This window comes from Mastigoproctus giganteus, chromosome 4 (assembly GCF_048544385.1).
Source record: "Mastigoproctus giganteus isolate SK-2022 chromosome 4, ASM4854438v1, whole genome shotgun sequence".
NCBI lineage: Eukaryota > Metazoa > Arthropoda > Arachnida > Uropygi > Thelyphonidae > Mastigoproctus > Mastigoproctus giganteus.
This window is the reverse complement of record NC_143578.1, coordinates 224,050,349-224,076,405: the sequence shown is the minus strand read 5'-3', so window position 1 is coordinate 224,076,405 and position 26,057 is coordinate 224,050,349. Positions and strand designations below refer to the sequence as shown.

The window sequence follows — 26,057 nt, the reverse complement described above, 5'->3', positions numbered from 1 at the left end:
TCTGGTCTGTAGATTACTCCCACTCTCATTATACCTTTGTTTTCAAGTAACTCACACCACACAGGTTCTATGCTGGGAGGTGTAACTTCTGAACTTGTGAAATCTCTAATTTCACTTGGGCTGCTTTTGATAAGCATGACTCAACCACCTCTTCTATCTCCCCTATCCTTCCTAAAAACATTGTACATATCTCAGTATAACTCATTAGCCATCTCCTATTTCTGGATGACACTATTATGTCAGCATTAGTTGTTCTAATCAGAAATTCAAATTCACTCATTTTATTAACAATATTCCTAACATTACTGTAGACATAATTAAGGGTAAATATTCTTCTATAGTTTACTATCCCGACTGGCCACTTGAAGTTATTTAAGCTTGTTTCTACAGCATGAACCTCCCATTTCTTTGAAACATCACTATTCTTGGGACATCTTGCCAACATTGGCTATTGCAGCAACAAACAAAAATTCTTGAGACATGTGCAAGCATCCCTTTGATCCATATCATCAGACACTTGAGATTGGGCTGCATGTTTATATTACCCATGTCTTCCACCCCCACCAATTAGCAGTTTCCCCTGAACTTTTGTTCAAATGAATCCAGCCACTACAAAACAGATTCCTTTTACCAACACATGCAGTCCATGCCACATGTGTAGGTAAAAGGAACCCCCTCCCCCCACAAAGCATTGCATAGTCCCTCATGTCTAGAGTTAATCCATAAAGGTTAATCTACACATTTCAATTTATAGTTCCTCCTACTGTTCTTGAACAAAACTGCAAACACATATAGACTCTGGCCTAAATCGTGGCATTTTTTTTTCAGCATGGTCCTATATTTAACCAACAAATTGTCAGCTCATGTTCATTTAATATATCATTAGTTCTTACATGAATAAAAGTGATCTCTTTACCCCCCCCTCCTTTAAATCTGATAATCTGTTGGTAACATCAGCAATTGTCACTCCTCCTGAAAAACATCCCTGTTCTAGACCACCTATCCTTATTACAAAAAATATTTCCTGTTGCCCCAGTCTCCCAATAAAAATAGTCTCCCAAATAACAATAGTCTCCCAATAAAACTAAATCTTCTTGAACCAGAGCAGAATGCATTTATTCTATTCAGGGACCCTCAGGAGGAAGAGGAGAGATCACTTGGCAGGTCACTAGATACTTGATTTCATGGTGAATTCCAGGTTATATTTTTCTCTGGCAAGCACTTGTTTCTTCAGTAATTCAAATTCAACTAATAACAAAACAAGTTTTAATTTGAGGTTAGCACACTCCTTACATCAGTTCCAAAAAAAACTGAGCTTGGTTTGTTTAATAAAGCAACCTTAGAATATATGCCACGGGCTATACAAATAACAAACTCGTGACTCACACTGGAAATGCCCGTGGCCATTTCTGGGTCACGATATACTTGGATGAAGTACTGAAAGTGGATCTTGTAATAACTATTATTTAGGTAAGATTTGAACTTAGCAAATATTACAAAAAATATTAAATTAACAAAATATCACAGCAGTTAAAAATTATCTTACCAAAGTTACCAAAAAGAATGTAACTTAGCAGAAATATTTTAGAAAAGGAGGCTTAAATTTACAAAACACTGTAAAAATTAATTTCATAAAATTACAGGAATTAAATTTACAAGGTAGTTTACACAGCTTAAGGAAACATAAATTTGTCTACTTAGACACTGATTTAATCTCCTACAGTTAATCCATTGGAGCTAACGTAACTCCAATTACGTTATGTCTTCATTACTCACCCCCAACCTCTGTTTTCATTGCATAAAAAACAATGTAAAGCATATATAGTAAGTATCAGTTATAGTGATCACTGGTATTAGAATCAGCAGCTTTATAGAATCAAATTTCAGAGAACCAATTCAAATCAATAAAATGCACTACACTTTCTTCATTTATTAGAATCAATTTTGAACGCCACTGTGATATTTTTCTAGATCACATTTCTGGAGGTCACAACCATAAAACAATAAAAACAATTTGCAGTTTTTGGTTTATTGGGCTTCTTTGTTTGTACAATCTGTTATAAACAGGTAGCAAACTTGATCTTATTGCACTTGCAATACCGATACCTGGAATTCTGAATGTTTTTGCATTAATAGGGTGAAATTTGTTTCTCCTTCACTGAAATCTTCAAACATAGAAAAAACATAAATTTTCAGAATCTGCTCTTCATTCCTATATCTAAACTTCATAAACTTTTTAGTCCATATATCACTTGCGCATGTTGTGTTAGTTCCAATTTGTGTATGTGATGTGTGCTTTGTTATTGATTGATGCTTATCTTTTTTACTGTGTTTTAAATTTTACTACCCAAAAAACAAGTCAGTGAATAGAAAGAGTGAATTTGAGTGTAAAAGATAAGTTACGAATTATAGAAACATACATACGACAAATTACTTAAGCAATGTGTCTCAAAGGAAGCAGCAGTAAAATTAGGAGTGCCTCAGTCATCTTTATCAAAATTATTAAAATCACATTACACATTAAATACTAAGAATACTAATATGATTAGTGAAACCAGAAAAAGGAAGCAAAAAGAGAAATGCCAAACAGCAGATGAACCTCTGTTCGTTTGGTTCAAACAGGCCAGCTCATTTAATGCACTAATCAATCATAGCATTCTTCTTCAAAAAAACTAATGATTTTGTTGAAAACCTACAAGAAGAGTTTAAAGGGATGGATGGATGGCTGAAAAGATGGAAGGAGAGGCATATTGTTTGCAAAAAAAAAAAACTTCACGGAGAAAAAAGGATTCTGATGGTTCTACAGCTTACAACTGGTTCAAAACCTCTTGGCAAACTGTGTTAAGCACTTATAATCCTGAAGACATTTTTAATACTGATGAAACTGTTGCACTACAGCAGTGGTTTTTGACCTTTTTTTTAATAACGGCACCCCTATGTAATTTATTTTATTTTGCGGCACCCCTACTCAATTTTCTGCATGTTAGATCCGATTCTCTCTCTCTCTCTCTCTCTGTATACGGCTAATATTAAAAAAAAAAAAAAAAAAAAACGTTATATGCTAGTTATTACAATATTATAACTACAAACAAAATTACATTTCATAATACAAATTATAACTATATATATATAATAATTTTATTTTTTATATAGAGGTACTAAGTAAACATCAATTATAGGTCACCACAAAATTAAAAAGATACCGTACACCTTTTTATAATGAAATAAATATATAAATTTTAAAAAATAATAAGTTTAAGCAACTTAAATCCAAATGATGTGGCACCCCTGGAATGTTGTTGCGGCACCCCCGGTTGAAAATCACTGTGGTACAGAGCTACCTCAGACCCCTGAATGATTTTTATAAATTCCTCTGTGTCTACAGAAAAGGAGATCACAGACAGGATTACAGTTCTTTTAACATGCAACATGATGGGAATAATCAAGATGAGGCCGTCAATTATAGGCAGGAGTAAATTGCATAAATGTTTTAAAGGGTTAAAACAGTTGCTTGTTGAATATGCCAATAATGCCAATGCTTGGATGACAGCTTCTTTGTAAGATTTTGGAAGATTATCTTTGTAAATGGGATTTGATATCGAATAAGAAAAACAAAAAAAAAAAAAAAAAATTGTGTTGGGTTTGGACAACTGCCCAGCTCATCCAAAGTTGAGTTTCAAAAACATTGTATTAGTTTTTCTACATTCAAATACCACATCAGTGATTCAACCACTCGACCAGAGAATAATAAAAACCTTTAGGACCTTTTAAGATCGAATATGAGGCGAAGAATAATCCAGTCTACAGATGGTGGTTTGGGAACAACATCCAATATTGCAAAGCAGATAACTGTTCTAGATGAACTTCGTATGACAATGAGTGCCTGGAATAAAGTTTCTGAAACCTACATTAGCAGCTGTTTCAAAAAATGTGGATTAATTATTCATGATGGTCAACTAAGTCATGATACTGATCGTGCTGAAAAGCCTGAAGACATGGGTGAACAGGAGTTTAATAATTGGGTGGACACTGATGGTGATCTACAAGTTATTACAGCTTTAAGAGTTCAAGAAATTGTCCAGTCTGTTGCCGATAATATCACCAAGGAGTAGGAAAATGAAGATGAATCTGAACGAATTCCAGTTACAAAACGGCAAACTTGTGAAGCTATAGCCGTCCTCAGGAGAGTATTGGAAGAAACTGGTGCAAGTGATTGTGAATATAGACTGTTATACAATATTGAAAAATTTATAAGTAGACTTTGTAGTGATAATTTAAAGCAATCTAAAATAAATGACTACATATTTAAACTATAATCATATTACAAAGTGTTACACTTAAATATGCATACTAATTAAGCTATGCACATAAGTATAAATTTATTTTTATTTTGCTAACCTGTGGATAATATTCTTCTGATTTTCACGTATCATTAAATGGGTAATAAACTTTTGGCAATGAAGTGTAAATTTGTGCTTTATATCTTTATTTTTATAGCCTGTGGATAATTTTCATTGATTTTTGCTTATTAGAATTGCCATTAGAATCAAAATTCAATTTGAAAATGTGATTGCTATAACTGTCGCTTATTGTACTGCCTTCAGGAAATCATAATCCACATTAGCATTCTCAGATAACTTATGTTTTAGATTTTACTAACTCATGCCACCATGCCCAAAAATCTGGGAACAAACTGTGCCATTGTGACTAAATTTTTGGGTATGATAAAACAATTTTTTTGGTGTAAATGTGCATACATTTTTTTTTCATATCAAATCACTTATTCCCCAAAATATTTATTAAAAAATGTGCATTTTGAGTTTGAGATGTGGAATATTTTTATTAACATTTTTTAACCTTTTGATATCAATGTGTATGTGAACAAAGAATGCAACAAAAAATTTACCTGGAGGACCATGAAAAAGAACGCCGCGTGGAGGATTAATTTTAAATTTTTCAAACACTTCAGGATAAATTAATGGGAACAAAATCATCTCCTTTAAAGACTCAATATGGTTATCAAGTCCTCCAACACTGTCAAACATTACCTGCAAATAGAAAAATAATCAATATAGAAGAGGAAGCTGTACAAGGGAAAAATTAGAGAAATCACTTTTAAGCTAACAAAAATTGGCAAATGCCAACGTTGCTAAGTGTAGAAAATTTTCTATAGCTGCCACTGGCATTTAGTTGGATGCTCTGCACTGTCAATTCAACTAAATACAGGCATGCTGTGGAAAAATTTCCACAATTTTCATTACATAAATGAAACAATTTACATAAATAACATTAAATAAATTGAGATTTACAATTTCCTTGATTAATAAATTTCAGGTTGTTAATTTTAAAATGCATTATAATATTATAGTAAATTCATTCCAACTATAAAGTTTGGAAAAGTCACAATGAAAAGCATAATATCGCCATGAGGTAAATCATAATCAACATTAGCATTCTCAGATAACTAATGTTTTATATTTTACTAACTCATGCCACCATGACTAGATTTTTGGGTATGATATAACAATTTTTCAAAGTTGAAATTATGATGTTCAGGAAAACATGATAAAATATCAGTATTAATACAATGCAAGGAAGTCACAAGCTTTAGTTGTAGCAACCAAAAAATATATATAAATAATATATTAAAAATAAACAATAAAAGAAAAATAAAAACTACATATGAATTTCCTAAAGATGCCAACCTTAACTACCTATGGAAATAATTTTTTCCAGAAATTAAAAACTCTTTGATGAGAAAACTTATTACAATCCAGTTTAAATCTCTTCCCCAGTAATTTTAATTTATGGCTCCCCTAGTTCTGGAATCATTTATAACAGTCAAAATTTTACCCTCATTCATAACACCTGTTTGAGCAATATAATCAATAATCAGGTTTCATCTAAGGTGCCTGGTTGTCACAATCTGTAGCCCGTATATTCAAAGACTTTACTCAATAAATGTGCCCATCTGCAGATATTACCTTAAGGTAATATCTGCAGATGGGCACATTTATTGAGTGTGCAAGCAGAGGGGGGGGGTACAAAATAAAGGTAAAAAATAGAGGGTTGCCCCCTCTATTTTTTAGGTGGTCTCTACTCTATATTTGGACACAGTATTCCAAGTCCAGTCTTGCAATTGTCTTATACAGTGAGATCATGCCCACCCTATCTCTACAAGAAAATGTTTGATAAATCATCAATAGGACACCATGGGCTTTCTTGCTATCTCTGTACAATGCTCAGAGAACTTCATGCATGCCTGTATCATAACTCCCAAATGTACCTGTGTTCAAATGTATTCTTTATCACTGGCCAAGTTTATAAGTTATTTTGGGATTGCAATTTCCAAGACCTTGCATTTTGTTGCATTAAAACATAGCTGTCACTTTTCTGACCAACAAAGTCGATCCAAATCATCCTAAAGGAGCACTGCTTGGCACTGATCATTAACCCCCCCCCCCCGCCAAATCTTCACATATCTGCAAATTTTGACAAAATGCCTTCTATTTGTCTACCAAGTCATTTAAAAAATAAGAAGTATTAGCACAAAAAACAAAAGGCATTTTAGATGAATCAGTAAAAAGCCACAAAACCAGAGAAAAGAAGAAAGTAGGAAACTTACCCAAACATACAACATTTATTTTTCAACATAATCTCTAAAAACACTTGTCCCATCACTTTACCAAATATTATTTGTTAAATATTAAATTAACAAAATATCACAGCAGTTAAAAATTATCTAAAACCTAAAGTTACCAAAAAGAATGTAACTTAGAAAAATAATTTAGAAAAGGAGGTTTAAATTTACAAAACACTGTAAACATTAATTTCATGAAATTAAATTTTGGAAAACCACTGCATAAAAACTGTTAGCATTAACAGAGGCGTATGATACAAGAAACCAAACTTATATAGCACCAGCCAAAAAAAAAAAAACAACAAAAAAAAAACAGCCTTCCTATTTCACCCATCCATTCACTCCAAAAGTTTGTCTAGTTCCGTCTTGAATTTATTTATCTCAGCAAGAGAAAGAATCCCATTAGCATTGAGCTTGATTAAATCATTCAAGGTCTTATAGATCTCAATCAGATCACCTCGCAGGTACCTAAGATGCAATAATTTACAGAACTTAAGCCTTTCTTGGTAAGAGCAACCCTTTGTTACATTCACCAATCCCATTGCCCTTCTCTGTACTCATTCTAGAAACTCAACATCCTTCCTAAAATGAGACTTCCAGACCGGTATGCAGTACTCAAGGTCTTATAGATCTCAATCAGATCACCTCGCAGGTACCTAAGATGCAATAATTTACAGAACTTAAGCCTTTCTTGGTAAGAGCAACCCTTTGTTACATTCACCAATCCCATTGCCCTTCTCTGTACTCATTCTAGAAACTCAACATCCTTCCTAAAATGAGACTTCCAGACCGGTATGCAGTACTCAAGGTGTGGCCTGACCATTGCCTTATATAAGGGGATAATCGCCTCCTTTTCCCTGCTAGCAAAATTCCTGTATATCATTGACAAAACTCCATGACCTCTCTGGCAGACTGACTGCATTGCTCAGAAAACTTCATATGTGACTGCACAATTACTCCCAGATCTTTTTCATTTTCTACCACCCTAAGTGTAGTACCACACAATTGGTACGTTCCTCTGGGGTTACTTCTACCCATATGCAGTACTATGCATTTGTCAAGGTTAAACTTCAGTTACCACTTCTCAGCCCATCTGCCCAAATTTTCTAGATGCTGTTGAAGTAGCACACTGCCATTACTGTCATTAACAACCCTGCCAACCTTTGTATCATCTGCAAACTTCGACACTAAGCCTGATATACCTTGATCAATGATAAATATACAAAACAACATTGGGCCCAACACCGAACCCTGTGGAACTCTGCTAATAACATTAGTCCACAAAGAGAAGCACCCATCGATTACTACCCTGTCTTCTCCCACTCAACTACCCTTTTATCCATTGTAGCAACTTTCCCTTAATACCATTCTGCTCCAATTTGAACAGTAGTCTTTAGGGCTTGCAAACCGGTTTTATAAAACCGGTTAAATCGGTTTTCATATTGAGTTGTTAAAACCGAAACCGAGCTTCTAAAACCGGATTCGAATATTTTCTTAGTTAGCCCTCGAATATAGTTTTTTGTTACGCACATTTTCTTTTGTTTGTTCGTTTGTCTGGATCGTTCAACTGTTTTATGTTTTAAACATGTTTTTTTATTTTATTTTAAGGTACGAATCTCATGGGCAAGTGGGCAAAATCTAGGAGGGTTACCTTTTATCTTCCCACCTGTATCATGGCACGATGCAGGTGTACTCATTTACGACTGAGTGAGTTGGAGCGATAGCGTAAAAGAAAATGCTCAACACTTCTTCGTTCCATCTATCTTGTTCGCCAGGCAAGTTATGGAACGCGCCTTATTGATGGTTACCCACTAGAAACAGATTCGCTGAATATTGCATCAAATTCCAATCGTAGAAAGTTTCTTGCTTCTTTATTCCTATTAAATTTGCGATCAAATGTTCTCCAAAAAGCAGCTTTTCACCAAATTTAGCTTTTATGTAATTTTGAAAATACAACAGATTTAATTGGGGGGGAAAATATTGCAAGTAAATAAATTAAAAATTTCTTTCTTGAAAATTTTGAAACTTGCCTCGTTTAGACTCTTCATTCAGTGTTGTGGGAGTGACGCATAGTATTGTGCCTTTGTTATCATCAATATTTTTATTTAAAATTGTCGGTGATATAAATTCCTACTAATTAATATTTATTACTCTTAATATGTCTAAGATGCAATCAAATGTATGGAATTATTTTGCTAAAAAAAGCAAAGATGAAGCACAATGTTCGAAATGTCAGAAAATAATGAAGTCGTCTGGAGGATCTACATCATCTTTGATGTTGCATTTAAAGAAAATGCATCATATTGACATTAAACAAGATAACAGTGAACCTCCCGTAAAAATGGTAAGAACGTAAGAAAACTTTATCGTTAAAAAATCTATGGAAGAAGAGATTTCAAAATTAGCTGCTTTAGATGGATTTTCTTTTAATTAAGTTGCCAAGAGTGAGTTTATACAATCAAGCCTTCACCTTTAGAGAAATAAATATGATAAATTACCACCAGCCTCAGTGAATGGAATTGAAAATATGGTTCTGAATTATTATAAAACTAAGAAAGAAGAACTCATTCAGCATTTCAAAAATTCATTGGTTTTGGGTGCACGGTATTCATTGACTCTAGACGAATATACGTCTATACAAAATAAAAGGTATATGAATATAAATGTGCATTCAAAAGACAATCATTGGTCGTTAGGTCTTATTGAGATTAATGGTTCACTTGATAGCAGAAGAACTGAGCAAATTGTGAATGGACACTTGAAGGAATTTGGTTTGAACCTGGATGAGGATATTGTTGACTGCACCACCGATGGAGCAGCAATGATGATTAAGTTTGGAAAGCAAATTACACCTAATCATCAACAATGTATAGCCCATTGTATACATCTGTCAGTTACAGATGTACTTTATGAAAAAGCAATCAATTATGGTGCCACAGTCTCTGAGTCTCACAAAGACAATGAAGAAAATGAAAATAATGAAGAAAGTAGTGACGATGAACAAGTTAAAGAAAGACAGCAAGGCATGCTTTATCAAACCGACTTTACCGATGAGCTCATTTATTTCTTCAATCCAATGGCCAATATTGCACAAACTATTAACGAAGTCAGAAAAATTTGCAAGCTTTTTCGAAAATCGCCTACCAAAAATGACATGTTACAAAATTTTGTTAAAGGAAAATTTAATAGGAAAGAATATAAACTTATATTAGATTGAAAGACTAGATGGGATACCACATTCTATATGATTGAATAGAGAGATTTTTGAAATTGAAAAATTGCATTCCAAATGCTCTATGTGCAGTACTATCAACTGAAGCTGTCTGACTATGACTGGAAAACACTTGAATTGCTATGTGAAATTTTGCGACCAGTTGAAATTATTCTGAAGGCTATAACCTCAGAAGATACAGACTTACTTAAAGCAGAGTCTTCAATAGAATTTCTGCTTGCTAAGCTTGATACAGCAGAAAACCCATTTGCTTTAAAGTTTCGCCAAAGCCTTTTGCAGCGTTACAATGCAAGACGAAATTGCCAAACTGTGGCTTTGATGAGCTATCTACACAACCCCAAAAAGTTTAGGAAAGAAGATTCAGGTTTAAAAAGTTTTGATTTTCCAAGTAAGCAAGTTTTGAAAAAGCATGCTGAAGAGATTTATCAGAGATTATTTGCAAAACATTCCGAAGGAGTCTTAGCGTTGAATGAAGAAACTGAAAATAAATGAACTGTTCTTCTAGAAGAAAACAAAGACTCGTCTAGTTCTGATGTTGGAGATACACTCATGCGAGAGTATGATAGTGTAATAAAGAGATTAAATGAAGAGCCTTCAAAATATCCGAGTGAATTGGAAATCAGCTATGAATTTAAATTTTTGGAGTCAACTAGCAGTAGAAGTGAAAAGCTGGAGAAAGTTTATAGAGCACTGCTGACCATTAAACCAACAAGTGTCCAATCTGAGTGTTTTCGATCACTGGTCTCTTTAACACAAAAATAACGTCACGTCTATCAGTAAAAATGCTTAATATACTGTGTTTTTTAAAGGATCATTTTCAGAAAAAAGCTGAGCAATAAATAGGAAAGTAATTTCCCCAAGCTGGTTTTTTTCACATTATTTTTATTTATTTATTATTATTATTGTAGGGCTTATTATTTTTTTGTTTACTATATGAGAAGATAGTTTTTATTCAAAGGATTTGAATACAATTTGTAATTTTGTATAATCTCAAGCTGATTACTTTTATGGAGCATTTTAATTTTTTTATTTTTTTTACTATAAGAGGTGATAGATTTTGTTTAAAAGATTTGATTACGATTTGTACAATCTACCCAAGATAAAATAAATACCTCTGTTATAAGCTTTTAATTATTTTCCCTAAGTCTGAGAAAATCGGTTTTAAAACCGGTTTTAAGAGTAAACTTCGGTTAAACTCGGTTTTGAAATTTCTCGGTTTTATGCAAGCTCTAGTAGTCTTCCATGCACAACAGTGTCAAAAGCTTTCCTGAAATCCAAGGACAGCGAATCTCGTTAATACAAAGTTCAAGGGACTTAAATTTACAAGTTTTGTAATAACGAGGTCCCCCAAAAGTGCCAAAATTTTAGGGGTTTTTTTCCCCCCTTGGGTACATACTGTATATCTAAAAATAATAATAATGTAAATAATATCAAAAATTAATTAATTTAAATTAAAATAAAATAATAAAAATAAAATAAAAACAAAAGCCTTGTCTAACAATACAGTAATAGGAATAACATATTTTTTAAAGATTTTATTTGATTTGTAAGAAAAACTAAGAAAAAAGCAATTAATGGAAATGAAAATATTGTACAGTATATATTTTGATATATACAATATTTTAGTATCATAGTAAAAATAATTACAATCTTAATATAAAAGGAGATACAGAAACCATTAACTTTTTAATAAATTAATCTAATTTAAAGAAATAATCCAATGTTGTTTGCACAGTTTTTATCCTATATGCATTTTTAACTACAGCACAGACATTATCAAATGCAATAGTTGTTTCTTTATCAACGTTACTGCAGACCAACATATTCTCTATTACGTTCATTTTGGGAATCTTTTTTAAATGGCAGTGTGTGTGTGCTTCTTCACTTTCGCTGGTAACAAAAACATCGTTTTGTTTGGTGCTTGGCAGTTCTTCTGGTGTTGGCATTGCACTGGTCGACTTCATCATCAACCTTCACAAAGTCTTCAAATTCACCAACAAAATGCATATGCTCCTTCAAATTCCTCAATGTTGCTATCGCATTGTTTGCTGGGTCATGTTTTTCTATGATGTTCTCTTCAAAGCCACTCTTTCTGAAGCAGTTAATTATTACACTTGATGCAATACTGTCTCAATACTGTCTCCACCATGAAAAGACGCTCCTCGAACAGCAAATGTTTTGTTTGGCGACAAATTATAAAATAAACTTGTCTCGTCATGATTAAAAATATCCTTTGCCTCATATTTTTCAAGAATGGACAGTACAGAACACAACCAATCAGTAGCCTTTTCTTTGTCGACTAATCCAGACTCACTGCAAATATTTCAAGAAACCAAGTTATTCCTGTCTTTAAATTTTTGGAGCCAGCCACTGCTGCATTTGAAGTGGCTAATTCCATGTTATTGGGCTAGGTAATTTGCCTTTTCTTGCAAAATTGGATCTGATATTGGCAAATTGATGCACGCATTTGTTGGTACCACTCGAAAAATTTTGTTTCAAGCTCCTTGTGTTTTGCACCGTGAATTTGTTTCCTGTGTTTCATCACTGCTCCAGTGTCATGCACTTCTTCAAGTCTTTTTTGATTTTTCAGTATTGTAGATAAAGTAGATAAAGGGATGTTGTATTCGTTTGCAATGTCCGTTTTGCTTCTTTCCATCCTATCAGCCTCTTGTATAATTTTTAGTTTAATTTCAGCTTATTTCCATCCGTTTACGTTTTGTTGCCATAACACTACTAGATAAGATTTAATAAACAAATTTTAAATTAATTTAAAGACAAGTTCCAAAAAAGATATCAGCTCAGATTAAAATGGCACAAAAAATAGATTGCTGTATAAGATAGCAAAAGACTCTTTGAACTGGGTTAACAATTGCAACTGTCCTTATTCCTGAGGAGAGGGAGGAAGTGCAGGCAAACAATTTAGAAAAACTTTTTATTCTTTTGTTAATTTAACAACTCATCCTACAGAAAGATGTTTTTCAGAGTGCACTTGACGTTCTAGCTACCATAAACTGCTTTTGTTTACACAAAACTAATTTCTAACAAGTCAGTGCCATCCTTCAGGAAGTGGGGAGTCAGGTGGCCAGAGGCAATAATAGGGTCAATAATCGGACAGCTCTGCCAAGATTTGTATTAAACATACAAAATGACAATATTTATTTCTCACAGGATGAAAAAGAACTTTGTAATACATACAAAGGGTACTAGAAAAGTTTTGCAATACAGCTTTGTTTATTTAATTTTTTCAAAGTAATTTCCTCTACATTCAATACACCTCTCCATCCTCCGAAACCAATCTTTAAACCAGTTCTGCCAAGTTTCACTAGGGAGTAAAGCACACTCGTTGTCCCAAGTCTGTAGAAGGTCCTCATCACTGGACAACCGCCTCCCTTTTAGCTTCATTTTCAAATGCGGGAACAGTGCAAAGTCGCAGGGAGCAAGGTCTGGACTGTAGGGAGGGTGCTCGAGAAGTTTCAGTCCTGTCGTGGTCAAATATTCGGTGCAGGCTTTGGCGCGGTTAGCTGGAGCATTATCGTGATGGAGGTACCAGGTGTCCATTCTTGACTTTGGCCACAGGTTCTTCATAGATCCAATGACTTTAGGCAGGCATTGTTCAGTATACCACTTAGCTGTGACTGTCTTCTGCGTGTCCAAAACGACACGTTCCACAATTCCACTCGATTTGAAAAATACAGCTATCATTTTCTTCTTTACAGATCGGGATTTTCTGACAATTACGGGTGTGTCGTCATCATCAAAGACCCAAACTTTGTTTTGAGCCTTGGTCGGCAGATCGTAATAGTACAGCCAAGTCTCGCCACCTGTCACGATGTTGTTCACATACCGAGATTGTCCCTTATCAAACTTTTTTAACATCTCCCGGCACCAAGTCACACGTCGTGTCATCTGCTCTTCAGTCAGTTGATAAGGCACCCAGAGAGAACAAAGTTTCTTCACGTGCAAATGATCTTGCAGAATCGAACGAATTGCTGGTGCATTTAGGCCCAAAGTATCCTCTATCTGTTGGTAGGTCACTCGCCTGTTTTCGTCAAGTATTTTCCTCACAGCAGTAACGTTTTCCTCCGTAACTGACGTTCGTGGCCTTCCCGGCCTCTCAGAATCCTCCAGAGTGAAATTTCCCCTTTGGAATTCTCTATACCACCTGAATATCGTTGTACGATGTGGACAACCATCATCTAGTGCAAGAGTCATTTCTTCTAAGCACTGGTCTATGGTTAAACCACGCACGAAATTATACCGCAAAACTGTCCTTATCTCATTTCGTGACCATGATGCCATCGCAAGCACTTTACACTCTCACTACTAATGAATAACTGAGCCCATCGACTTGGCGCGGTGGCTACTATGCATGTATGAACATGTCTCAACATGCAGCAACAAGCAGCTTCCTGTGATTCATTGTTGCGTCATATTGCAAAACTTTCCTAGTACCCTTTGTTAACCGAATTTTGTAATAAACGAATATATTTACATAGAAAAGCCTATCTTTTCGCAGGGGAATGGCATGTGCTTCATATAAACAAGTACTTTGTATAAAATGAGTTTGTATTAACGAGATTTTACTGTATATGGTATCAAAATTATTTTTTGCATCCAGTTCCTTTGTTGTTGTTGTTGTTTGGTTTTTAGGAGCATTAGCAACTAAGGCCATATTGCTCAGGGGATATGTGGTGGTCATTCCCTGACCTTTCCGCTTCGTCCGTATTTGGTGGTCACGGGCTCGAACCCCGGTCTAATCAAGAAGCGTGTGCTATGCACTGCTGCTCCTGCCCACCTGGCTATGCCAGTTCCTTTGTAACCACATCATAGTATCAAATCAAATTTGTCAGACAAGACCAATTAAGTTGATATGGTGAAACAATTTGTTAAAGCACTTGATCTTCAAGGTAGCACCCTTTCAAGCATATACCAAATGTTTCCAAACTTGTATGTTGCAAAAGTGAAAGGTGGATATTTATTGGTTCACAATATTATGCCATATTTCATTTTTGCATCATACAATTTTGAATATTTATTTTTAAGTACATGGCTTCATAAGAACTGGCAGACAAAATAACTCATGTTAAGTGATATGCCTGGCAGTCATTTCACCTTGAAGAGAATAGCTTTTTTTATAACATTTAGAATGACACTTATAAAGAACTAGCTGACAAGTTAATTAAAAATTACAAAAAAATGGATGTAGAATGTTAATCAAAATCCATTACTTCTACCTAGATTTTTTCAGACTCAATCTGGGAGATGTTCAGTAAGATGGGGGCAGATTCCACTGGGACTTACAGTCAATGGAGAAGGGGTACCAAATAAGGTGGGAAGAAACTATGGGCAACTATCATTCTGAATCAGGTTCTTGATTCAGAATGATCCCACTTACAACAAAAGACAAAAACAATCAAACATATTTTTAACCAAACAGTGTTCTCACTACACCCAACTGGTGTGGGGGTGACCACTGTTAAAAAATTTTTGGTTCAAGCATAATGACCAAAACTTTTACTAACTACCCCTGTAATACAGACACTGCTTTACTAAAACATAAGTGAAATTTTACTGTTTCCCCAAAATTTTTATTTCTAGCGTAACTGAATGAGTACACCTGTCAGATACAATATGACCTCTTTTGCAACTCTTTTTTGTTAAGTGGTCATGCTATATCCGTATAGGTATATAGCTAGGCCTCACATAACACGAGTTCGATTAACACGATATTCAGTTAACGCTATTTGAAAAATGATACCACTTTTCACTTTACACGATGCAAATTTCCAGTTAACGGGATTTTTTTTTTTTTTATGCGATAGTTGAAAAAGATTTGAATCGCACGTTAAGCTTACTGCGAGTCAGTCATACGGTCAATAAACAAACGTTTGCCTGCTGCCCACCTCGGTGTGTTCCATCAACCATCAGAAGAAGACGTGTTTGTCTCCTGCTAATAAAGTCAATGCAGACTTGCATTTAAAAATTCAAATTTTTAAATGAGCCAGATGAAAATGTTACCGAGAAGGAGATAACGGTAAAAGAATTAGATGAAATCTTTTGTATCACATAGAACCTCAAACAAAAGGTTTGATGTTCTCTGTGATATGTATTTCGCCAGGGCCCAGAGAAGATTGTTGTTTGCTTTCAGAAATTGATTGATGAAAAGAGAAAGTCAACACTGTTCAAATATTTCCGCAACAGTAATTTCTTCATTGTGTATTTTATGTCAGAGGTTCCCAAAGTTTCTCTGTTCATGGCACCTTTAATGTCTCAGTAATTTTTTCAAGGCGCACCCAGACCAAAAGAAATACCTAACAGTTTCGTTTAGTAGTTAGGTCCAAACAACTTAATAAGAAATGCTGAAACTGTGAACTACCTCGAGCTAGTAGTTCGCACGGTGTCCGACAGATGTCGAGTATCGCTGTGTTTCCCTCGAAAATTTAAAATATTCCGCGGCGCACAGTTTAAAAACCGCAGTTTTATGCAATAAACATTTAATTACATAATTATTTTCATTATCTTTTACATTATATACAGTTAAAAAGTTATTTAAAAGGTATTTTTTAAATTATTTATGGACATTTCAGAAGGTCAAGGACCAATTATAATTTTTCCTATTGGTTATGATATCCGATTAACACGTTTCCGTTTTTCGCGATGCACTCGCAGGATGAATTAATCGTGTTAATCGAGGCCCGCCTGTATCATCCTTTTAAAAAAATAAAAATTAAATACAAAAATACACATCTGCTGTATAAATATATATATACAGAAATGTGCATATACATAATTTTGAATTTCATTCTCTTAATTGCATGCAATATTTGAAATGAACTTGAAACAAATATAAGATACTGTATAAAACACATGAAGAAAAATGTGCACATGTGCACGTTCCATAAATTTTTCACCCTTAACAAATTTATGAGCTAAAAAAACAGTACTAATTATTTCACGCTTTCATTTTATGTTTCTAGTATTTTTTTTTTGAACAGAATTAATAGAAGTTTTATTTAGTTAAATATTACATGTGTAAAAAAACACATTTTTAATTGTTCACGCTTTCCATTAAAAAAAAAAAATTGCGTAATAATTTTAATGAAATCCTGTGACCATGAGGTGCTGGACGATAAACTAAAATCGTTTTTGTGTAGAAAATACAGGCCTTTAGACTAAGAGGCCAGATGAATAGCACAACCAACACAATTCCACCCTAACACTCAGTAAGTAACCTACATAAATCTGGCCTTTACAGAGTTTTGTATTCCTCCCGTTGCTTGACTTGGAGTTGGGGGAAACCCACGGAGCCACATTACAATTAACACTATGTCCATCCCTGTTGGTGGGGGGGCAGGAAACAGAGTTCCACTAGGGCCGAGACAAAGTAGCCAGAAGAACAACACAACAACGCACTATACTACACAAACCACATACACACTTCTGGCATTGACAGAGTTCTGCTACCTCACAAGAGTACTGATGGCGCAGTTGTGGAAAACCACTTATGCCACCTTACCCTCAACACTATGCCACTATGTCTAACCCTGTTCTGTTTCAGTCCTGATGTCTCATGCTGTGGATCCATTATAACAACCCTTTCAGATAAAATTTTATAGAAAACACCTTTTACACAAAATTTCATTAGTAGACATACACTAAGGATGACGTTTGTTTTTCACAACCTAAAGAATTAAAATTCAGCAAGCACAGTCTTCAAAAAATTTTACCTTTTCTTTTTGTGGAAAATACTAAACTAGACAACATCAACATAAGCAAAGAACATGTGAAACCGTGAATCAAGTATATACAGCTTTTATAAGCGCCTTCTAGACTGCAATTGATGTTTTTTTTTTTTTTTTTTTTTTTTATATTAGTTGTTAGTGCATCAACTTCTGTGGCCATAGCGCACCTTCCTAAGTTTTTGCATTTACTTTGATCCAAGCCTGAGGCAGGATTCGAACCCGCGACCTTAGGATTGCCAGGCAGGCACTTTACCCACCCGGCTAGCCTGGTCGGCTGCAATTGATGCTAAGCAAAATCTCAGCTGTAATCTCAGCATGGTTCAATTAGTGCGCTGATATCAATCTGCTGTTTACTTCATGTGCCTTTCCTTTTACAGTATTCGTTCATTCAATGACTGCAAATGGATGTATATTTGCATTAAGGCAGTAAATTTGTTAATAAATAAAAATATTTTTAGGTTTAGGGTTGAAAGCCACTAATTTACTAGACGAATAAGCCAGTGAAAAAAAATCATTTTAGTTTGTAGTAAATCACCAAAGTGTGTGAAATGGCATCATTCTTGTTATCTTATATTGTGAGCGCCTTTCACAATGAGTTGCCCATTACTGCACTACATCAAATAAGCAATGCTTCCCCAGTAAAGAATACTAATGTTATTTATTCTCATGGTGGGTGGTGATGGTATCTGCCGAGAATAAGCAACATTAGCCTTCTCTACTGGAACAGCTTTGCTTATTTGAGGTAGTGCAATAGCGGGCATTCAAAATATGAACTGTAACAAAAATGATGCCCATTTCATCTACTTTGGTGATTTACTACAAACTAAATAGATGCTTTTTTAATAACTCATTTGCCTAAATAAAAATAATTAAATCAAGTCTGAAAAGATTATTATTCCATCATTATACTGGAGTTCCAAACAGAATAGCCCTTATATTAACTATAATTTTTCCAGATGTGTAATGTTACAAAAGTGATGGCACTTTTGTTTTCTCTAATTGAAAATCTTGTTATAGGCTATACTAGGAAAATATAAACAATTTATCCATTATTAATACGTGAATAGGATACCAACAGAAAGTACTAAACTCACAGAACGATCAATACTCATAGGATCGATATCAGCTAGGCTTGTGCCAATTTTAGCACGATCACGAAGAACCCCTTTTGATAACTCCTCTTCTCTAAAATTCATCGGCAGGCATCTGCAAAAAAATACATACGAGTAATTAAAATTTACAAATAAAAACAATATACAGTGGTGTTGAAATGAAACTGCATCAACTCAAAAAAACTGATTTATGCTCTATTCTGTAATAAAATTACTTGAGTTATAATAATGTGAACACTTCACATGAAACACTTCTCATGCATGTATATGATGCAGTACATTACTTATTGTAACATCTGCCACCTTGTAGTGATAAAATAAATACAAATGACCCTGCTGTAAATGAGCAAGATTTTGAAATGTCAATTTGTATTACAATGGAAAAGTACATGCAATTAACACCACATAAATAGTGTGGCCGTTGTCTTTCAGGAAAAAAAAGTTTTCTATGTGAAACAGCTGTTTGCCTGCAGTATAATCAATCTATTTTTGTGGCATTATGCCTTCTGAAACAGGATCTGTTTCAGAAGGCATAGCAAAGCCAGACAAAGATGAAGATATTATTATTATTTATATGGTACATGAAAAGGATGTGGAAGATTGAGAGATGTAGCGAAAGTCAGCTTCTCAACACAAGGTATTAAAAGTGTTTACACCTCAGAAGCCAATGAACTTCATCCATAGACCTAAAAACAGCCTGAGAAGAGCACACTGGAGAAAAGTAATGTCTATTTAAAGACTATTATTTCAGCAGGATTTTGTGGTCAATTTTTAGAAAGAAGCCATTGTTAACTAACAGGAAGGGAATTAAATGTTAAAATTGGCCTAAAGAGCATGTGAAGTGGAATTCTATTATTTTCTCTAATTAATTAAAATTTAATGGCTTTAACAGACAGCAGTTTGTATGCAGAAATGAAGAATTCTACTCAGATTAGAATGCATAATGAAGATTCCTATACACAAGTCACCTAGTTTGGGGCTATATTCAGAAAAATAACACTGTTCAAGGCTTAAACCTAAAAGAATGTAAGATGAACTAATGAGACTTGCTGCAGAGAAAGAAAATGCAAGTGACACATATAAATTATCATGTGATACAGAAGCCTAAAGTAGTCTGCAATTAAGTCACAAAGGATGTCAGGCAAGCCAAGGCAGAGTATAGGAAATCTTTGGCAATTGACGAAAAGAAAAATAACAGCCTTTTTTCTTATGTAAACACTAGAAGGAAGGGTATGAATCACACTGGTCTACTTGATACTGATGGTTCAACTATTATGATCATGCTCAGGTTGCTGACAAGCTGAATAAGTATTTTGCATCTACATTTATGCATGAGGAACTCTTTAAGGGAGTGGAAGTTTATCAAATTCTACCAGGGATCTAAATGATTTTGTAATAACTGAGAGGAAAGTAGAAGAGAAACTGCTGAAGTTAAATGTAAGAAAGGGATAGATGGAATTTTCCAATTATATAAAGATAGGCAGCAAAAGAGGTAAGCAAACCTTTAACAATAATGAGAGCATCCTTGGATTTAGGGAAAGTCTCCATAGACTGGAGATGTGCAAATTCACAAGGGGGAGATCAAAGAGTAACATGGGCAATTGTAAACCTGTTAACTTAATTTCAGTTCCAGGAAAAATAATGGAATCACTGGTTAAAGAAGTAATACAGGACCATCTACACAGAAGTGGAGTTATACCTCAGTCACAGCATGGGTTTGTTGAGGAGCGATCTTGTCTGACCAATCTGATTGAATACAAAGGAATCAGGCAAAAATTAATTTTGATATCATATACCTGGATTTCAAGAAAGCTTTTGGAACATCGTAGCATTAAGAACAAGTTACTGCTATGGATAAGTGAATGGTTGGGTGGAAGAAGACAGAGAGTTGTTATCAATGTACACTGTTCTTCGTGGACTAATATTATCAGTGGAGTTCTCCCCCACCACCAGGGTTCAGTGCTGGGCCCATTGTTGATTTCTGTATTTATTAATGATACTGATGAAGGTATATTAGGCTTAATGTGTAAGTATGCAGATGGAAGGAAGGTCTGCAGACGGTTAAAAACCAAATCATTGGTTTTTAACCAATGATTCCATTATTTTCCAGGGAAAATAATGGAATCATTGGTTAAAAAATGCAGGACCATTTGGACAGGCAAGCAATTATACTGCAATCACAGCACGGATTTGTCAAGGGGTTGTCTTGTCTAACCAATCTGATAGGTTACTATGATGCAGAGACCAAGGGAACTCGATGCAAAAAATAGTTTTTACATCATATATTTGGATTTCAGGAAGGCTTTCGATACTCTTGCTCATAAAGAGACTGCTGTACAAACTAGAGCAATATGGCATTCCGCCGGTTAAGTAGAAGAAGACAGAGAGTGGTTGTCAATGGGCACTGGGTTATCTCCGTGGACTAATGTTATTATTAGTGGAGTTCCTCGGGGGTTCAGTGGTGGGCCCACTGTTATTTTCAATATTTATTGATGATAATGATGAAGGTAAAAAAGTAAAAAGAGTAAAGTGCAGCCATTATCAACCCACTGCAGGATGGAAGCCTCCTCAACAATTCATGCTGAGGGAAATGGACCATAATCTGCCACGCTGGTCCAGTGCGGGTTGGCAGGTCGACCGTATTCAGCAGTCAGGGGGCTTGAACCCTGGTCTACTCAAAGAGCATGTGCTACTACATTCCCGCACCTGACCACTTGGCTACGGAGGCCGTCAGGCTTAATATCTAAGTTTGCAGATATGATACAAAGTTTGGCAGGGTGGTTAACAACAGTCATCAGGGTGAGCCACTGCAACAATAGCTAGGAAAATTGAGTTGATTGGCTGAGAAATGACAGTTGAAGTTTAACATTGACAAATGCAAAGTACTGTACGTGGGTAGCAGTAACTCCCATAGTAACTTATGAATTGTGTGGCACTACACTCAGGGTAGTGGAGAATGAAAAAGACCTGGGGATAATTGTGAGGTGAGACATGAAATTCTTTGAGCAGTGGAGACATGCGGCCAGGACTGTTCATGGGGTTTTGTCAATGATATACAAAAACTTTGCTAGCAGGGACAAGGAGGTGGTATCCGGTTGTATAAGACCATGGTTAGGCTGTATCTTGAGTACTGTATATAGATCTGGAGGCCTTACTTTAGGAAATGATATAGATCTGCTGGAACAGGTGCAGAGAAAGGTAACCAGATTGGTAAAGGGAACCAAAGGGTGCTCTTACATCGAAAGGCTTCAGTTCTGAATTGCAGCATCTTGAAAGTAGGTACCTACGGGGCAATGTGACTGAGGTGTTTAAAGCTTTGAATGGATTGAGTAAGCTGAATGTTAATGGTATTCTTTCACTTGCTGAGACTACACACAATGAGGGGGCATAAATTCAAGCTGAGGAAGGATTGTTGTACTGAAGTTTATCTTCAGCCAGTGGATGGTTGATTGTTACAACAAGTTTCCATCTGTTGTGGAAGTGGATGGGAGATAAACTCAAGGGAGAACTAGACAAATTCTTGGATGGTATTAATGGGAACTGTTTTTTTTTTTTTTTTTTTTTTGCCTGATGCTATATAAGCTTGCTTTCTTTTATCATCTGGCATTACTACTACTATTAATAGAAGCAACTCAGTTTTTAGGATGTCCCCACTGCTCAAAACTAAAGAGCTAAAACATAAAAGAACAATTGCAGTTAACTGTTATTATTTTCAAAAAATATTTTAATGGCTGATTTTTGTTTTGGGTAATTTTATTTCAGAAAGAAATCCCAGACATTCAAGACTTGATTAATGTGTGAGTGGCAATCTAATTTTATCAATGCTTTATCACTGTGCTGCAGTCTTTTTTTTTTTTTTTTTTTTTTTTTTGGTAGTTGTTGGCACATCGGCTTCTGTGGCCATGTTTTTTTTTATATTTTGGAAAAAAAAAAAAAAATTGCCACAGTTTTAGTTAAATTTGTAAAATAAATAAACAGAGAAATTTTGGTATTATTCAAATTATCACCCTTTTATTTATAAAAGGAGTATCATTTTCAACCAATTCTACAATGCATATAGATATAGTTCTATGCAGGAAACTCTTAATGACGAACTCAGAAAACTTGCTACAAGATTTTTGAACAGGTGATATTCATTAAATATAATGCGAGCATTCAACGATATGCGAAACAAAAATATGAATCAGTTTCACTTAGTAAGAACAGCACACAAATATTTTATTAAGGTTTCTTATGTACAGCGGTCATATAAGCAGTTTATTAATATTTTTAAAAACAAGAAATTTAAAATAGTGGCACAGCTTGTAAATAAACTCCAGGCAATATTGAAGATGAGGAAGACTACCTCAATCTCTAACATAGAACAAACCAATATAGTCTATAACATTGAATGTGGGGAATGTAACTCTTTTTACATCGGTTCTACCCAGAAATATCTTTCTATGCGAATTCATCAACACCAGGCATATGTGACGTCAAAAATGACAGGTGCAACTGAACTTTCCTTTCACGGCATCCAGGAGAACCATGTTTTTCTTTTTAACAAGGTGAGTGTAATTAATACACAAAATGAATACATAAAACTCTTAATAGCTGAAACACTAGAAATTAAATTCAAATTCGATAAACATATGCAGACCATTCTCCATTTCAGACTCGTGGACCTTTATGCGCATGTGTGAATAACTATTTGCATGGGTTAGCAAAAATAATCTCGTCATTTGTTCCTTATTTTAATCGAATTCAATTTTATAACAGAGTGAATTTTGTTAAGTGTGTTACTTTACTTCTTGTGAGCACAGATTGCAGCCGAAATAATCCGGTCACTTATAAAGAAGTTTAGTCAAAACGATTTTAATGTAGAATTTGACAATTGTCTTATGTTTCCATGTTTATTGCTGGTTGGTTTAGTTTTGGGTGGGTTGGTGTGCATCAGCTACGCTTTGCTCTTCCTTCTGGTGGTGAGTGGGTAATGGGAACTGAATACAGATTAGTTTTTAGAAAATTGGGTTAAATTAACAATATTTTAGTGGTTTATATCACGTTTTTAACTTGGGCCTTTTATATAATGTATTAACAAGATCAACTGGATGTGAGCGTTGGGTTGAAGAATTTTCATACAAAAAGGTATGAGATGTTCTCATATTTTGTAATGTAAAATATAATAAGAAAAAGAATATTTTATTTAAAGCCATAGCCTTACACATTAGATTTAAATACATGGTTTTCATAAAATACTGTGCTAGCGGGTAGATGGAACATCATCTGCTACTAGCATTTCATTATACTGGATCTTAGTTAACCCTCTGCCAGACATATTTGGTAGACATTCACCCTCAATATGAGGGTGAATGTCTACCAAAATCATTTAAATTTGAAAATAACTAAAATGATTTAAATCTGAAAATAACAATATCTATTAAAGTGACAGTGTGAATTTTAGCCAGAGCCTTCATTACTCGGTTTTACTTTTGATCTATATCATTAAATGCTTTGTTACTTTATGAAGTTTGGCCATAAAAAAATAAAAATTTGCTTTAAGGCTTGTCAAGCATCTTCTTGTATATAATTATCAAGTGTTCTAAAATGCTGGCTCCAGATCTGATCATAGTGTCTCACTATGTCACAATTTGCTTGCATCAGATGTTTATATGTATTCCCATTATCCAACTGCTGAAGCAAAAAAATTTTTTGATTCTAATTTATTTCAATTTTCACTCGGTGACAGTGCATGCCAATAACACCTACATGTCCCAATATTCTGACTGCTGTTATTGCACCCAGTAGGTCATCCCTCATCTAGGTGATAATGCAATTTAATTGAACTTTATTGCATTTTCCTATAAAATTACAAAAGGTGGTTAAAAATGCTTTAGCGGAAAAAAGACACAATGTACAGCCACTCCCCGGCTTACGTAATACTTGACTTACGGAAATTCGACTTTACGTAAGTTTTTGCCAGCCGGTGCAAACTTAAAAAAAATCATGGAAACATACTTTGTATCCCGTAGGAATAAATGAAGGTATCGTGAAAATATTGTAATGTGAACTCAATAACACATTGTTTTTTTTTGGTAATTTGTTCCAAGACCTTGGAATTTTCGCTATATAACTAAGCTATTTATATCTCTCTAAAAGGTCATTTTTATAATGGAAATTGCACTACACTTTCATCGTTATCATATGTTCGGTTATTAGGTTACCCCCTCCATTTCGGGACAGGGTTCAAGCTCCCATGGGATTCAAGTGGAGGTAACACAAGAATCAATTTTGGATGGCTTTGTGATATTTTTCTGAAACACATTTCTGGAGGTCACTACCATAAAACAATAAAAACAATTTGCACATTCCAGTTTATTGGGCTTTTCTGTTAGTGCAATCTATTATAAATGGGTAGTAAACTCGATCTTATTGCATTTGCGATAATACCCATAACTGGAATTCTGTGGGTTTTTACGTTACAGTAAAATGAATTCCCCTTCACTGAAATCTTTAATCATATAAAAAACATAATAAATTTTCAGAATCTTCTCTTCATTTCTATTTACTTATTACAATGGTGAAGGGAAAGGAACCAACAGAAAGTGCAAGTGCTGGCAGTGCTAGGAAACAAAAAATTGATAAAAAATTGACAAAAAAAACTTAGAAATGAAGATGAAAATGTTTAAGTAAGAAGCAGGACAAAGTTTGTCATCTATTGCATGGAATTAGGTTTTGCTGCTTCAACAGTGAATACTATTTTAAGGGACAGTGCACATATAAAAGAACATGTTAAAGGATCAACGCATTTAAGATCAACAGTGATCACAAAACAGCATTCAGGTGCTATATCGAAGATGGAAAAGCTATTAATAATATGAATGGAAAATCAGATTCAGAAGCAAAGTGCCCCTGAGTCCAATGGCCATTCAAGCAAAAGCAAGAAGTATTTATGAAGATATTAAGGATAAGTATGACAAACCCCAAGCCAAGTTCATGGCAAGCAATGGGTGGTTTAATAGGTTCAAGCATTGTGCTGGTTTCCAAAACATTAAAGTTTGTGGTTAAGTCGCCAGTGCCGATTCTGCAGCTGCAGAGATTGTGATGTGTTGGAAAAAACCCCTTCTAAATCTCCACAGCCCTCAACTTCTGCATCGGCGTGCTTATCAGCTGGATAGTTAATTCTGGCAATGATGCTTGAAAGCTAAAACTTGCTGACATTATGCCTGTCTCCTCTCTCTTTTTGTAATTTTATAATTTTTCATGCACGAGGTAAAAAAATTTAATAAATATTTCTATTCACATGTTCGTTGAACATTTCTTTTTGCTTCACTCAAATTTGCAAGTGCTGC

The 26,057-nt window shown here is 34.7% G+C and overlaps 1 protein-coding gene across 1 annotated transcript in view; it reads right to left on the bottom strand.

Moving 5' to 3' along the window:
• The window catches only part of LOC150087437 (ATPase family AAA domain-containing protein 2-like), a 450,193-nt gene that overhangs the window by 322,471 nt on the left and 101,665 nt on the right, over positions 1–26,057 (bottom strand). The window contains exons 8-9 of the mRNA XM_090372484.1: positions 18,709–18,820; positions 4,907–5,048 (exon numbers count right to left, since the gene is read on the bottom strand). Coding sequence (XP_090228610.1) covers positions 4,907–5,048; positions 18,709–18,820 — 254 coding nt within the window. The remainder of the gene's footprint in view (positions 1–4,906; positions 5,049–18,708; positions 18,821–26,057) is intronic.